The 17,568-nt window shown below is 36.5% G+C and overlaps 1 protein-coding gene across 6 annotated transcripts in view; it reads left to right on the top strand.

The window, feature by feature from the left end:
* The window catches only part of ATP2C1 (ATPase secretory pathway Ca2+ transporting 1), a 156,700-nt gene that overhangs the window by 98,624 nt on the left and 40,508 nt on the right, over window positions 1-17,568 (top strand). For all 6 annotated transcript variants that reach the window (XM_031940210.1, XM_031940207.1, XM_031940206.1 and 3 more), the window contains 3 exons: window positions 11,469-11,624; window positions 12,103-12,171; window positions 17,330-17,405. In XM_031940210.1, the coding sequence (XP_031796070.1) occupies window positions 11,469-11,624; window positions 12,103-12,171; window positions 17,330-17,405 (301 nt within the window). The remainder of the gene's footprint in view (window positions 1-11,468; window positions 11,625-12,102; window positions 12,172-17,329; window positions 17,406-17,568) is intronic.

Genomic DNA, 17,568 nt, shown 5'->3' with positions numbered 1-17,568 from the left:
TTTTGTTTGCTTGCCTTTTGCTTTCTTTCTCATTTTTTCCCTTTTTGATCTGATTTTTCTTGTGCTGCATGATAATTGTGGAAATGTCTATAAAAGAATTACAAATGTTTAACCTATATTGAATTACTTACTGTCTAGGAAGGAGTGGGGGAAGGGAGAGAGAAAAATTTGGAACACAAAAGTTTTGCAAGGGTGAATGTTGAAAATTATGCCGGTGTTTTGAAAATAAAAAGCTTTAATTTTAAAAATTAGTTATCACTCCTTAACATGTTTAAAAAAAAAAAAAAAGAATTTGTAGGTTTGAACCCATCTCTAAGTTAAGGGGCCAAGTTTATTGTATTTCTAATGCCAATTGAAGCAGGCTAAGTTCCAAAAGGATTTAACAAAGAATGAGGAGAAAGAAGATAAATTTATAGGACACAGAGAGACCAGAGCTGCATGTAATTTATTTGATAATTTTATGACTTCACAAGTATGTTTGAGGAGTGTTCTGTTCACCTGTTCACTCTTGTCTCAGGAATGTAGTTATCACTAATCAGATTATCGGTCTGACAGTCAGCAATCTTTGTAGGACTATCCCAAGACCAGAAGACTTTAGAATCATTGACCAATAGATTGTTAGAGCAAAAGCACTCAAAGTTCAGGGGATGTTAGAACAAAAGCACTCAAAGTTCAGGGGATCTCAGGATCACTGTTATATTTCCCCTAGAAACAGTACTTTATCAAGAATGTCAATATGAAAGCAAAAACAGCCTTTGCCCTTAAGGAGCTTCTATTTGGGGATTGGAAGGCTCCAGGGAGACTAGATTGATGGTGATTGGAGAAGGGAAAAGAGGCCTTTCTCTGGTTCATTTCTTAACTAGCCTTAATCTCTGAATGGGCTATTGCATTAGTCAGACTGATGTGAGAGATAGATGGACGTTTGTTTTCCAAAGTTATGAAAATTAAATTGAAGAAATGAAACTTAAATTAGAAAACTAAAACCCACAAGGACAACAAAGAATAATCAAGAATGAAGTTTATCTTCCCCCTTACAGAATGTGAACTTCTTGGGTGCAGGGACTGACAAAGAATGGTGGTTTGAGATTTGAAAAGAATCTTCATTTTTTGCCTTTAGCCCTCCTTCGTTACTTTTCTCCCTTCTAGAATGGAAGCTCCTTGGGAGCAGGGACTGGCTATGTAATGAGAGGTGGAGATTCATGTTGTAACCTCTGTAACATCCCATTAATGAGGAATCAGGGGAGGGACTTGTGCTTCAGGGTAGGAAATAAAATGCTGCTGTGGAGTCCCAAAGGTGTGTCTATTCACCCAGGCACCCATTTTTTTCAAGAATGTAAAAGAAGGGGCAGCTAGATGGCACAGTGGATAGAACCTTGAAGTCAGGAGGACCTGAGTTCATATTTGGCCTCATATTTAACACTTCTTAGCTGTGTGACCCTGGGCAAGTCTCTTAACCCCAGTTGTCTCAGCCAAAAAAAAAAAAAAAAAAAAAGAATGTAAAAGGAATCTTACCTAAATTCATTGGTGAGTCAATGGAGTTCTTGGTAAGATATTTCATTTCTTACAAATGGGGGCTCGTCTGGGATCCAGATATTAGGAATTCGGGGTGGCCCTGTTGAAGCACAAGGAGATATGTCCCATTGTGTCAATGGCCTCATGGTTCTGTTCCGGGACCCCCCACCCCCAATAGATAGTCCAGAGATTCCAGGACCACAAAGTAATCCACAAAACAGTGAAGGAACTGGAGTAGGTTCTGTAGTAATCAAGTAAACTGTGCATAGACCAGAGGTAACAATCTATTATTGCCTTTGGTGCCTGGGGCCATCTTACAGGGTCTGAGGTGTCAGGCAGGTTGGTAAGATGGGGAATTTAATGGCACCAAGGAGTAGGAACTCCTGAGACATATATCTCACATATAGTCCTGGAAGAGAGGGATGTCAGGAAATCTAGAGTTGAATTAATATTAGTGATCTGGGATCACTGGAGTGTGGAGATCTCCAAGCTGGGATACAGGAAGAATCTGCATAAGAGATGAATCTACTCTAGGGGAGAAGTAAAGAAATGGGGCCCTGAAAGAGAAGAGGTTCTTCTCCAAGATGTAGGGAAGGAACAACTACTAGACAGAAAAGGAATTTAAAGGCAAATTTTTGTTTGTGTGTTGGTCTATTTTGTCTTCTATGTTTCTTTCAGTCAGCTGAATTGCAAAGTAAAAGAAGTGACCATTTGGGGATTTAAAAGCACTTATTTTGTGCATCCTAATGCACAGTAATCTGATTTTTCTTAAGCTTTCAAGCTTTTTTCCCTAGAGGGGACTGAAAATGACCAGGGCTGCTGTGTGTAGACTTATGTTCAGTTCAGCCTCTCCAAAGAACGGTAGGCTCCCTCAAAACTATGCTCTGGAGTCAGCCTCAATTTCTCTCTAGATGGGTCCCTGTGTTTCCCACCACCCCAGAATCCTGAGATAGGAGCCATAGCCCTTTTGCTTCCAGGGGCGGGCCTGGGTCTCCATCTCAAGTCTCAAATAGTTTGCTGCCATTTGAAAGATTTAGGGCAGTCTAGGAGAATTTCCCCCTTTTGAGGGGGAAAAGAAGTTTTCTCTCAAAAATGTGACCCTAAAATATTGTGTTTAAACTTAAATGGTATATGATAGAATTAATTTTAGTTGATACATTTGGGAGTAAGATTTTAGAAATATATGTGCACTAATATTGTAGTATTGCTACTAGAAATTTAAATCTGTATTTAATTTGAATTTAAGTTAACCTATAAAAAATTAGGTTTTTAAACAAAATTCTCTGGTAACTTACCAAAAGAGATCACATGCTTGTTTCTCCTAATTAGATGAAATATATTGTTTTCTAAAATGTATGTTGGGTAATTTGTAAAAATTATGAGCTGTGCTTTAAAATTTTGTCAGCTCTGCTGGACATTTATAAATTTTATGAAATTTGATCCAAAGTTATTTAGATAGTAACTATATTGTGAATATTAAAGTTTTTTTTAAAAAGTGTTTTTTAAAAACAAGGCTGAAGAAAGATTGATTTGTAAAAGTAATTAATAGCAATTAATAATACTGGGTGTGTTTGCTCCTGAGAAATGAGAAAACAGACTCACTCACTGGAGCTCAAATCTCCCCCCTCTTAATTGTTTCTGTTGTTTAAAGGAATAGCTTATGTTTACATGGTGTTAATAACTGAATGTTTGGTTTTATTTTTTGAGTCTGTGGTTTTTTTAAGGCAAAGTCATTTGTGATCCTGTATCAAAGGTTCTGCCATTTGGCAAAGCAAGTAGCTTCTAAGAGAAGTTTGTTAGATTTCTGGTTAATTGCAAATTCTCTGAAAGTGATTATTTCAAAGACCCTTTCAGCAAATTATTTATTAACTGCATCACGGTCTCATTGTTTAATGAATATGATAGCAAATGTCCTTTTTTGAAGTAGGATTTCAACCTGATAGTCCTGTGTATCTAATTTCGGCTGGGCTTTGCAGGCGCATGGGGCAGAGAAGTTTAGGATCTAAAACCTCATCAGTGAAACTTGCTATGCAATGAAATCTTTTGGGATTTTAACTTAGAGTTTTGAGTCTTGAATTTGGTAATAGTTATTTGGTGAATTATTAAGTCAGTAACCCTCCATTTGAGAGCTATAAGGTGGAATTGTTACTATATGATTGGATGTCAGCTCTGATTTATGTGCCCTCAGGCTGAGGCCTGAAGGATCAGTTTTGATTCTATTACAATCATTCCCCTGCTTTTTCTTCATAGCAAATTTCTATAATTACAGTAAGTGGTCAATTGAAATTATAAGCACAGTTCAAGTATGTAATATCTTGCTGTCATCTGGTTATCTCGCTGTTGCTAGATGGATGTGTCTGTATGAAATAAAGTCTTTTAAGGACCTTATGTAAATGTAAAAACAATTGATACCTTATGTAAATGCAAAAACAACTGTCTGTGGAACCCGATTCTTCATTGATTATTGAAACTGAAGCTGAAATATCTTTTGGGTGGTTTAGAGAAGAGGATTTTAGTATACTCAGGTTGTTCTTAGAGGGATGTAACTTATGGAATATTTTGTCACATCAATGGGAAAATCACTTATTTAAGATTGTTACTAAAGTGGGAATAACATTTGTTTTTATAGTGTATGTAGTGTTTTTGAATAATTTTGAATTATTTTTGAATTTTGATGATTTTGAATTATTTATATTGAAAATATTTTTGAATAATTTCTATTCAAAAGCTACTGGCCAATCATTATTGTCCTTTTCCAGTCTATCCTACAACAGGCAAAAGAGGGAGTTGGAATATCTTTAAAGAATAATGATGATGGTAGAGGCTTTACACACATGCCTCATGCAGAAGTCTGCATTAATCTGTATTACTATCCTGCTTTTGATAGGAAAGCGAGACCTGTGAATGAAAGATGTTGGAAATACTTCTGTTATTCTGATGGGACTCCCCCTTTTTAAAATTTGCTTTTGGAGTATAATGTAGTCTCTAAAAAAGAGAAGATGCCTTCCTATTTGCAGAATCTTCAGGGAAGTCTTTCCAAGAATGAGGGCTCTACTCTTTGTAGTTACTCTCTCTGGTTCTCTTAGGTTTATTTTCCTCTAGGCTTTGAGTAATTCATCTTCAAATGCCAGCACTAGAAAATTGTATTGACCAGCCTCAGGGGTCTGACTCAACCCTTTGGATCTTCAATCAGCTCAAGCGTCTTCAAATAGGACTCTGTAGGATGACCTACCTCAACGCTCATTTTCAGCAGGAAGTAATTTCAGAAGATGAGATCATCCCCCTACACCCCCAAGACTTTGGGTCCCATTTGTTTGGGAAAGAACTGGAACTGGCTGGCAGATGGACCCCAAACTACCCAGTGTCTTGAGTGGTTCTCTGTACGGAGTCCATCAGTGCTGTGAAGGGGGGAGGATATAATTATGTAGGATTAATGCTGTTCCCCTGCTGCAGTAATATTTGGGGCTTAGGATGGGGGACATTGGATTAAGATTTGGGTTAATATTGGGAATGATACCCCACAAACAATTCAGCTTGATACTTGTCAAATTATAGAATTATAGAGGCTTGATTGGCTGTAGATAAATAGGTGCAATAAGTGTTTGTGTCCTGATAATAGAAAAAGGATTTATGGAACTGTCCAATTTGGAATAATGTTTGGTTTGCTACAAGGGCAGGACAGTTAGAAAACGCACTTCAAAGAATAATTTGGTAATAGGGGTAGATTTTTTAGGAAGATTGGAAATCAAGTTAAGGGTTTAAGAACAAGATACCATTACTTGGGTAGAATTGGTAAAGTACTCTGTAAAGAGTCTGAACAAAAAAAAAAGCCGTTTCTATGTCTATGTAACATGGGTTGCACACACATGCCCAGATAGTACCAGTCCCTTTGGGTATGGAAGAACACGAGAGTGAATTCTTCCTGTTCCCAAAATAATATTACTGGGGAGAGCTGCAATGCTTTATACTGGTCTCTTAACTTTGGACATCAGTCAACTTTTCTCTCATGGCAGGGTGAAAGGTTCCAAAATCTAGGGACTATAATAGAATGTACCTGAGTCTAGTACGTAATTGAGGGGAGTCCTGGCAATTTCTCAGGGAGGAGCATACCCCGAGCAAGCCTTAGGTGGTATTGTGGAGACAGTGCTCTCAAACCTGCTTTGTTTGGGAACTGAGTGGGCATTTGTGCACCAACCCAATTGGCTATTCTTTTACTTGGCATTCGATGAAGAAAGTAAGACTGAATCAGGAAGAATTAAATAAAGGATATTATGAATTATCTGATGAATTAAAGGCTAGAAATCTAGTTCTCGATTTACATCATTCCTACTCTGGTGAGTAAATATTATTGGATAAGTTACACAAGAGAAGCAGTGAAGGGAATAAAAGCAGAACTGCATGGGAAAATAGAATGACTCTAGAAAAGTTATTGGCAGGAAGGGAAGGAACATGTGCTACAATTGAAAGTATTTTTATTTCCAGTACAGCTCTGTCAGAAGAATTAGCAGAGAATTTGGGATTAATTATCCATTCTGTGTAAGGAGATCTGTGCAGGAGGTTTGGGATGTAAAAATGAGCCAAATCTGAGGGGTTTGAAAAGGATCTAGAGACCAAATTATTAAAAAAGAAAAAGCAGGACAAATTGTGAGAAATGGATGGACATTTGTTTTCCACAGTTATGAAAATTAGATTAGAGAAATGAAACAAATTAGAAAATTAAAATCTACTAGGACATCAAGGAATAATCAAGGGCCAAGGACTGACTTGTAATCAGGGGTGGTGGTCTGAAATTTGAAAAGAATCTTTTGTTCTTGGCCTTTAGCCCTCCTTGATTTAGAAGGCCTTTTCCCCTTCTAAGGTGGAAACTCCTTTGAGGCACGAACTGGTTATGTAGTGAGGGGTGGAGATTCATGACATGTTAACCTTGTAATATCCAATTAATGGGGAATCAGGGGAGGGACTTGTGCTTGAGGGTAAGAAATAAAATGCTGCCCATGGAGTCCCAAAAGTGTGTCTATTCACCCAGGCACCCATTCTTGCAAAAATGTAAAAGAAATATTTCCTGCTTTCATCAGTGAGTCAGTGGAGTTCTTGGTAAGATATTTTGTCTCTTAATACTAAGAAGTGTTGAAGACCTGAGCTTAAAAAGGCCATATTACATCTGGGGCTGTCTCCAGTCATCCTGAAATCTGTCTGGCCACTGGACCCTGATGGCTCCGGAGGGGAAATTGAGGCAAGTGACCTTGCCCAGCCTTCCCCTACTCCAGGCCATTCACTTGCTTATCATGGCATCTTCTGTCTCTTAGAGAATGAAAGACAACCAATCCCAAGAGTGCTTATGGGTGAGGCAGGGTCTGGGGGCTTCCTGAAAGACTGGGGCTGAGTGCCAAAACAGTGGACCTCATCCCCATCCCAGCTAAGTTCTCTAGGTGAAAGGGGTAAAATTCCCTCATTGGGGGTGGGGACCCAGGATTCTGCACATTAGTTTTGTAGCTCATTGATAGGAAACGAGTTTTGTTTTACCTTTGAATACAAATGAAAGCAGAAACTAAAATCAATTGTTTATTTTGTCTCCTACTACTATGGGTGTTTAGTGAAAAGTCACAGATGGAAACTTTTGTTTTCCTAATTTATTGCAAAGGCGTTTGAACTGCTGTGACAGTTCCCTGGTGTAGTCATTTCATCTTTAAGACATTTACCTAGGGGCAGGAAATTGGCTGAAGAGAATGATGTTTTTACATAAGTAAAAGCACATATGTGTTCTTTTGGTTGTGCTTTTAGAAGTCATTTTATTCTGAAGTTCATGAACATCTAGAAAAGAGATTATACAAAGCGGCATAGAAAAAGGATTCCAGTGGAAATACCCATAGCCCCCTGGTGAGTGGCATTGAAAAAAGATCTGATAAATGTAACGGGCTGCTGTCAGAGACAAGCTGCTTATGTCTCTGGGCATTTTGCAGAATGCTTCAGTGATCTGCTTTCTCTTTTCTTTTTTGCTCACCTTATCCCTTACTCTAGAATACCCTACCAGCCCCAGCCCTCATCATTCATCACTCACACATGCACTTGCACCACACACACACTCTCTGTCTCTCTGTCTGTCTCAGTCTCTGGCAGGCACACATATGCTTCTTTTAATTAGTATTGTTGAGGAGAAAGACACCCCTGTAAGATTAGGGTCCCCCTGGTTGGTGTCATGGGTTTGGTGAATTCACACACTCATTTTGTCTCCAAGTTAAGGGGCAAAGATTTCTTTTGCTGCTTGACAGCAGGCTAAAGTTCCAAAGAGGCAGGAGCAAGAATTACTCTATGCCTGGCCATCCTCAGCAGTGTGATCAACCAAATCATTTCCAATGGAGCTGAACCAGCTACGCCCAGCGAAAGAACTCTGGGGGATGACTAAAAACCATTACATTGAATTCCCAATCCCTATATTTTTGCCCACCTGCATTTTTGATTTCCTTCACAGGCTAATTGTACAATATTTCAGAGTCCGATTCTTTTTGTACAGCAAAATAACGGTTTGGTCATGTATACTTATAGTGTATCTAATTTATATTTTAATATATTTAACATCTACTGGTCATCCTGCCATCTGGAGGAGGGGGTGGGGGGGTAAGAGGGGAAAAATTGGAACAAGAGGTTTGGCAATTGTCAATGCTGTAAAGTTACCCATACATATAACCTGTAAATAAAAGGCTATTAAATAAATTTTAAAAAAAAGAAAAAAAAAGAATTACTCTATGCAGCGGGCAAATTCCAGGGGAATCTAGCAGAGTTGGAATCAAGGAGATAACTTTGTGGGGAAAAGAAACTAAGATTAGGTTGATAGCCTGATGATTTCCAGGTACGGGTGTAGATTGCTATTGACCAGCACTGTTTATGGCTCTCCCAAGGTGGGCTAACCTTATGGCTTCTCAGTCCTTGCTACTTTATCAACTCTTCAGCATGATCATGCAATCCATATAAGCTTGTATTAAGATCTTTCAAAGCCAGGTAGATAAATTATGTGTAATTGACTGCATGGGCCCATTTAGATGAAAATGCCAGATGATTTCTCATATTTGCCTCAGAAATGTAACATAACTATAATAGAAAAAGATAAAGGTCCTAGAGCTCCCTTTTCTTTCTTGTTCTTCCTGTCATGGATAATGTAATAAATCATTACTGAAGACAACCCAACTTTGAACCCTAGTTATTCTTACACTTGAGAAATTGCTACCATCCTAATAAATCAAAAGCAAAGAAACATGTTGCTTCTTGTCCACAACTAACCAAAAACATTTTTTTTCTTCTAATTTCCTTTTAAAATGTGAGATTGACTTTGTAGCTCTGACTTTCTTCTAAGAAACATTTATCTTTTGTTGCTTAAAAGACAGAAGTATTTGATAATCCTTGCAATTTATCTTGCAGATATTCTAGATCTTTATATAGATTCACTGTATCTGTAACTGCTTAAAAAATAGTTACCATTATTAGGTCTGTTTTCTAAGGTGAGCAAAGGGAAAAATGAAAAGAACCTGTATGTTCTAAAATACTGTTAGAAACAAAATATCTTACCAAGAACTTCACTGATGAATGCAGGAAAGATTTTATTTTACTTTTTTGCAAGAATGAATGTACCCCAGTTCTGTAGAATGGGAACATACCTACAGAGACCAGGTCAAGTCTTTTATGAGATTTAGTTAGTTAGCCTTATTTCTCCTTTCACAATTCTGACTGGTCAGAATATTTTCCAGGTTATAATCCTTTTTCCTTATAGGGTAATAATATCAAATTTAAGCAAAAAGTCCCTAGAGCAGTTCTAGTTGATCATGTTGTTGATCATGTTTCCATTCTCCCAATCCTTCCTTGTATAAGAGGATAAACTTAACATATTAGCTGGGGTATTTTCCATTTCTCAAGGACACCTGTGGCAGCAACAACTAAGATTAAAAATTCCATTTCTTACAGTATTTACAGCAGCTTACATTGTGGTGGTAAAGAACTGGAAATAGAAGGGATAGCTATCATTTGGGGAATGGATGAACAAATTGTGGTATATGATTGTGATGGAATACCTACTGTGCTATAAGAAATAATGAGCTGGTTGATTTTGGAAAGTATAGAAAGATTTGCATGAAATAATGAAGAGTGCAATGAGCAGAACCTAGAAAATGTTATCCACAGTAACAGCAATGTTGTTCAAAGAATAACTGAATAAGGCTTTTGAGGTTTATAAATATTCAAATCATCTACAAAGAGATGTCTACTTCTAGAGAGAGAACTGATAAATAGAAGGATGTATAGTTTCGTTTTACACACAGGCATATCTATGTCAAAATGGTAGCATTCTCCAATGTGGCCTAAGGGGAATGGAGGGAAGACTTAAAATGTAAAAACAAATTCTGCTGCTTGGATTTCGTTGGCCAACTCGGAGTTCATTGTGACATAAGGTTGACCTTGCTTTAAAACTTTGATCCTAAAACGGTCAAGAACAAGTAGTGGCAGCAGGAGAATGTTTAAGAGTATATATACACAAAGCTTCATGAAGGAAAGGCATAAAATATTTTTAGATGTTTGCTTATTGGGCCTTTTCTGAGGAAACAAGTTATTTAATTGTATTTGTCTTATGCAGTTTTACTAAGTTGGTAAGAATCCTCTCTACAACAGAGCCAGCTTTTGATCTTTTGGCTTGTTTGGGAAGGCCTCCAGCAAGGGGAAACCCAATGGCTTGGTTTGAATGGTGATTGTTAACTAATGTCTGGACTAGCTTTCTGGAGGTCCTTCGGACGGGCCTTGGTCTCAGCAGGATAGACACCACGAGAGTGGTCAGGAATAGAGTCTAGAGTCTTTATTCTGGCCCAGTTTTGATCTTAGTGTAGGAGGCAAGAGAGCCACCAGGATGGTCGAAGATGGAATGTCTCATTTCCAGTCCTTCTCAGTCCTTAAATATGCTATTACAATTATATCATTACATCATACTGAATATGTATGAACTAGAGAACCATTCCATCATGCTAAGTACTAAGTATATGTAAACTAAAGCACCATCTCATCAATTCCACTGAGTTAACACCTTGTTATAAGTATCCTTGTTTCAAGTATGCTTCTCCAGAGTTCCGCCCTCTACAGTTAACTAAAGAAAATCTGAACCATGGCTCTTAATCTTCTCTCCTTGATTGTTTGAACTGTACAGCAGTTTAATCTCTGTAATGCTGTATTTTATCATGTTTCTCAGCTTTTGTTGAGTTGATGCCATTTAGAAAGATGTACTTCTGATTAATGGGCTGTAAGGTGGTGCAGTGGATAAACCACTAGGTTTGGGGAGACTCATCTTGGTGAATTCAAATCCAGCCTCAGACACTTCCTAGCTGCGTGACTATGGGCCAGTCCCTTCATCCTGTCTGCCTCAGTTCCTCATCTGGAAAATGAACTGTAGAAGAAAATGGCAAAACCCCTCCAGTATCTTTGTCAAGAAAGCCCCAAATAGGATCATGAAGAGTGGGGCAAGACTGAACAATAAAACAACTACAGAAACTTCCGAGTGATCCTCAATATCCTACTATCATAAAAATTTAAGAGAAATTAAAGAAGAATTGAATGATTAAGGAAAAACTGAACAAATGAAGAGATCTTACATGTAGGTTTAGTCAGAAATATAAAGAAATCTTAAGAAATTTTATGTATATAAAACCCAATTTAATCAAAGTGCTTAGAGGCTACTTTGTAGAATTGGGGAAAAAAGGCTTAACTAATTTTTTCCTTAGGAATTTTGTTATAATTGTAACTAAATGATCTTTTTCATCCCCTTTTGTTCTTAGCTAATGTTGCACCATCTCCATTCACTCACATTAAAAGTGATCCTTAAGGGAGAAACCAAGAGACATTAATGTTTTTGGGTTTTGAGAGCATAAGTTCACAGTATGATGTAAAAAACATTAAGCTTTTAACTGCTATGTTTTCATTCCCAAAAGGCTGTAGATCTTTCTATTGATGAATCCAGTCTGACTGGAGAGACGACCCCTTGTTCTAAATTGACAACACCTCAGCCTGCTGCTACTAATGGCGATCTCACCTCAAGAAGTAACATTGCTTTCATGGGAACGTTGGTCAGATGTGGGAAGGCAAAGGTAATTTTTAAAAAATAAAGATTTCTTACTTTAAGCAAATTCCATATCCATTAAATTTCAAAGATTGGAGATTTTAAAAAACAAGAAGCAACCTTTTTTTCTTCATTCCTTTTTTGAAAGGTAGGTATGAGTTATTCAAGGGTAATACAGCAATTTAGGGAGTGAGAAAGCTTTTTGCAGTTTACCTTATGTTGCATCTGCTACTGTGTCTCCTCTCTCTGGGCTGGGTAACCTGTTTATCACTGTTCATTCCCGGTAAAAGACACTCATTGGTGGTGATATACCAACATACCTGCTTCTAACTGTGCAGGCATATATGTGAGGTTTGGTGGCTTCCTGATCATCATTGTGCTTGGTTTTGATACTTACTGCAGAGTTACTATTTTAATTTTTTCAATGGAATTGGAAATTCCTTGTCTTTCAAATTGTTTGAAAGGTAAAGTTGACTCTACATTTTAAACTTTATTTTTTCTCTTAGGGAATTGTCATTGGGACAGGAGAAAACTCTGAATTTGGCGAGGTTTTTAAAATGATGCAAGCAGAAGAAGTGAGTACTTTTCTATTTATTGTGCAACAAGTTCTTATGTGATTCTATTAAGGGAATATAATCCAGTGCAGTGTGTATACAAAGTGGAAAATTGAGGAAAGGGAAGTCTGTCCTTCAGCAGGAGCTGGGGAGCTTGGAGAGTGGGGAAGCAACAGAACTTCGTTTATGAGAAAGGCGCAGCATTGGGCTTTGGGGGGAGCAATGCAGATTTGTAGGAGGCAGAGATGAGGTAGGATGGAAGTCTGTTCATATTGAATTTAAAACTGAGCTGAAGGCAAAGGTGAAATAAAAGTCAGACCCTTGTCCTTTGCACAGTGATGGCGTTATGTGGGTCATCTGCATTATACCTGGCCTAATCATCTGAGAAATTCAATTGCGGAATGATTAGCATGGACATTGCAACTAACATTTAGGACATTGTAGACTTTATATATTATTTAATGACAGAAGTTCTGGGTCTAATCTGTAGGTGTCTCATAAGGAGTACAAATTATTGTTACAAAAGAAACACATTTAGGGATATTGTGCTTTAGAAAGGGCCTAATAACCATGGCCCCATTAAGTCTCTTCCACCTAAGAGTGTCAGGTTTGATAGAACCACACATTTGCACCACTGTTTTTCTCTTATGCTGCATCCTTTTGAAAAGGTCATGTTCCAGCAGATCAGGACTGCCAGAGAGAACATCCCAGTTTCTTTTGCTAGTCTCCAAAGCTTGGATGTGTTTGACTTTTCTTAGTTTTTTTTCCTCTCACCTTGTCATCACTGTTCCAGTGGGAGAAAATCTGTGACAGTACGGATTGGTAGTTTATTAAGTAATGACTACAAGATTAAAAAAATTTTTTTCCTTGTTATTTAAAGAAATGTATTTAGGAGGGGATTCTAGAAATATGGTAGAGTCAGAAAATTCTAAGCTCTCCGGATTTGTTCCCCAAAACAAGACAAAATAGCACCTTGGGGCAAATGTGGAGTGGCAAAAATAAGCAAGACTGGGTCAGAACAGTGAGACAGCTGGAGAAGATCCTAAAGAAGACACCAGGACTGAGGTTTGGCTTATGTCAAGTGTAAGCACCTCCAGGCTAATTATAAGGAAACATCAAGCCATAAGCCCTCTGGCTGGCTGGGCTGGGGGGTAGCATTTGCCCCAGCCACAAGGTTTTCCCCTCCTTGACTTTCTGGGGACTCTGCATCTGAGTGGGGGAAGATGGAGGGCATATCTTCTAGTCAGGGATGCCAGGCCCAGCTGTGTGGCTGAGATATTACCTGGACCAGAAAGAACCATCACATGCCTTCCCTGTGAGTGAAAGTGAGACCAGGATGCTGCTGCTCCGGGCATTTACAGGAAGACAGACTTCATGCTTTTCAGACCAGAGGGGAGGACCTGAGGCCAGAGGCACCATCCCTAAACCTCAGAACTCAAGGTGATTATAAAAGAACAGGCAGTTGAAAAAGAACCCAACCATAGAAGGTTCTTGTGAGAATAGAGAACAGAGAATAGAGAATAGGGAAAAATCCTTCAGAGAAAGATACTGAAGCAAAAAAAAAAAAAGCCTCTCCTCCCTTAGAAAGGAACATTAAATAGTTATCTATCCCAAATTGAATAACTCAGAAAAAGATTTTAAAAATCAAGAGACACGTGGAGGAAAATTTTTTTTGAAAATGAGAACAATCCAGGAAAAACAAGATTATGAAAAGAAAATCAACTAGAAAAGGAGATCCTGAATCTTTTTTTTAAAGCTTTTTATTTTCAAAACATATGCATGAATAATTTTTCAATACTGACCTGTACTAAACCTTGTGTTACAAATTTTCCCTTCCTTCTTTCACTCCCTCCCTTAGACGGCAAATAATCCAAAATATGTTAAGTATGTTAAAATATATGTTAAATCCAATATATGGATTCATATTTATATAATAATTTGCTGCACAAGAAAAATCATCTAAAAGGAAAAGAAAATGAGAAAGAAAACAAAATGCAAGCAAACAATAACAAAAAATAAAAATGCTATGTTGTGATCCACACTCAGTTCCCACAGTCCTCTCTGGGTATAGATGACAGAGATCCTGAATCTTAAGAAAGAAAATGACTCCTTGAAAACTAGAATTGGGCAAGGGAGAATCAGCAAAGTTACAAGAGACCAAGAAATAATAAAACAAAATGTAAAAGAATTAAAAAATAGTATGAGAGACATTTTATAAGAAAAGCAACTAATCTGAAGAATATATCAGGAAGAGAAAACATAAGAATAATTGGACTATCTGAAAGTTACAATCCAAAAAAAAAAAAAAAAATCTTGATACAATAATATAAGAAGTAATCAAAGAAAATTGTCCTGATAGAACAAGAGGGGAAAGTAGAAATAAGAAAAAAAAATACACTGATCACCCTCTGAAAGAGATCCTACAAGGATTATCTATAGGAACATCATAGCCAAATTCTGAAATCCTTGGTCACAGGGAAAATATTACAAGCAACAAGGGAACAATTCAAACATTGTGAAGCCGCAATTGGAATCACAATACCTGGCAGGAGCTGTGTTAAAAGACCACAGATCTCAGAACACCATTATATATTGAAGAGCAAAGATGATTATGGCTGAAAATATACCCAACAAAGTTATGCATATTCCTGAATGGAAAAAAAGACATTCAATGAATTACCAGACTTTGAGGATTTTATTGCAAAAAAGTGCTGAATTTAATAGAAAATTTGATGTATGAGATCCAAGAGAAATATAAGGTAAACATCTAAGATTAATTACAAAGGACTCAATAAATACAAATTTTGTTTTCTTTGTGGGACTGTAAACCATATGTCTAAGATTGTCATTAATAATTGGATACTTCAAAAGAAAGATTGGGTTAGAGCCGAGTACTATGTGAATCTAAAAAGCAAAAAACCATGTGGGAAGAAGTAAAAACATGAGGTACAAGAGGAAAAACTGACAATGAGGTGTCAAAGCACTGGTTGATTGCTAGTTCTGCAACCTTAATCTCATTGGGAATGGCTTAAAGATATATATATATAAAATATATATCTATAAATATGTAAAACATATATATATATATATATATAGCTAGAAATAAAAATTTTCTAAATTGAAAAAGTAATAAGAAGGAAAGAGAAGAGGGGAAGGGATACAGGAGGGATTTTTAGAGGAAACTACTTAGAAAGAATAATCTATATGTTTAGAAGGGAATAAAAGTCTTCTAAATATATTTTTAAAAAGAAGAGGGTAAGGAAATAGGATAGGGGTGCTAATAAAAGGATATATAGATTAACAGAAACTGCATAAAAAGGGAGGAAAACGGGAGAAAGATAAGGGAGAGATCCTTGGAGAGGAGTAAGTTAAGTAATTAGCAAGGTAATGGGAAGAAGTAAAGCAGAGGAATCAGCAGGGCTGGAAATAAGAGATGAAAAAACATAAGAGTAAAGAGCAAGAGTAGAATTTATTAGGTTAAAAAAAATGGGCAATAATCATTGATTTCAGTCAAACTTGGAGCTAAATAGGTTTATACTATGTGCCAACTATATTAATTAATATTGTTTTAAACTGTTTGAAATAGCTAGATAGTACAAGGTTGGAATATTGCTTTGGTGTAGGAAATGATGAGTTGGTGGACTTAGAAAAATGTGAAAAGGCTTGGACTTAAAAAGAAAGCTGTCTACCATTAGAGGACAAATAAGCATAATTCAGCCTCATATAAATGTATATGAATGTATGTATGTGTATTGTGTCTATATCAGTGTTTCTGTGTGTGTGTGTATATATATATGTATGTGTAATGTTTGTATAGCTCTGTGTGTATATATGTATATTTATATATTTATCTATATATAAATATATCTGCATTTAATTGTAGCCTTCTTGGGTGAGGGGAGAGATAAGGAAAAAAGAATATTAACAAGGAAGCAAAGCACAGTTCGACATTTCAACACAATGTGTAGTATTTATTATATAGGTTTTCTTGAAATGGAAATTTATTGTTTTACATTTTGAATCCTCTTATATGCTGCTGTGTGCATAGTGTTTTTTTTTCTATTTCTATTTTGTTTCTAAGTTTTAAATAAATAAATTTAAAAAAAAAAGAAAGAGAGATATTTATATGATAGCAAAATCAGTTACATACTATTCGTTTTCCAGAGTGTCTTTCTAGTTTTGAGGACTTAGCATTGATCTGATATCTCATTTCCAAGTATTTGAAATTAGAATTTTCTAGAATATAGAAATTAGAATCAAATTATAATTAATCCACAGAATATATGTCCTTATAAAAGTATATTCTTCACATACATTTAGAAAATTAAAAAAAAAACCTAACTCTCACCTAATCCTAGCCAAGATTAGACAGTATTAGTTTATTTCCATTAAACTTAGCATATCCGTGTATATGTCTTTGTTTTCAGATATTGATGTTTTTGGTTTTGTCGTGATTTCCTTGTTCTTAGGGATGCCTTGTATTTATTTTTCAGTTTTGTTCTCTTGTATAGAACTCTCTATTTAATATGCCACACTCCATTCACTGGCCCCATGAAAATGTGTGTGATTCTTCTGTGCCTGCTGTCTTAGAAAGTGTATCCATCTACAACAAAACCAAAACAGAATCTTTCATCAGATGCTTCAGCTTCTCCAGTGGCCGACTATTGTCTTTTTCTTCTTTTCTTCACTTTTTAGGGTTTTTCAATATTACAGAACTGTACAATGTGCTATTTTTTTAGATGGTGATCTTATTTTGTATTCTGTTCAGCAGACAACAGGTTGATCTTAAACAGGGTTTTCATCCTAACAATCTAATGTTAAGTTGTCAGTTTGATAGAAACAATTATGTTTTCAAGAATAGAATTTTTAGTGAACCCAGTGGGGAACTTGTTGAGAACCAAAAGCTGAAGAATATTTTGAGTGTTCCTCCATTCTGAAAGTACTTGTTGAGCTCCTGCTGAATTCTAGATGTTTTCTACATGTGAAACATAAGTGTGTCAAGTTTTTAATTTGTATAGTACCTTTTGATGTTCCTAATGCTTTCATATCATTTTGCTTCATCTAAAGTCAATAGTTTTCAAAAGTGAATTTAAAAAATGAAAGTACTTTTAATTTACTTACACTAAGATGTTCTTTGAGAAATCTAATCATGATGGTTTCTTCTTCTTATTCACAAAAGGCTCCAAAGACACCACTGCAGAAGAGCATGGATCTTTTAGGAAAACAACTTTCTTTTTATTCTTTTGCCATAATAGGTAAGAGAAGAGTGAGTTTGTATCTGAAGTTTCTAGTTAGCTTTTAATATTGAAAGACATAATTGTTGGATCATAGAATTTAGAGCTGGAAGGGCCTTTAGAGGTAATCTAGTCCAACTCCCTCATTTTATAGATTGGGAACAGTTCTTTGATTTGCCTTAAG

This window comes from Sarcophilus harrisii, chromosome 5 (genome assembly GCF_902635505.1).
Source record: "Sarcophilus harrisii chromosome 5, mSarHar1.11, whole genome shotgun sequence".
In the NCBI taxonomy this organism is placed as follows: Eukaryota; Metazoa; Chordata; class Mammalia; order Dasyuromorphia; family Dasyuridae; genus Sarcophilus; species Sarcophilus harrisii.
This window is presented reverse-complemented; position numbering and strand designations above follow the sequence as displayed.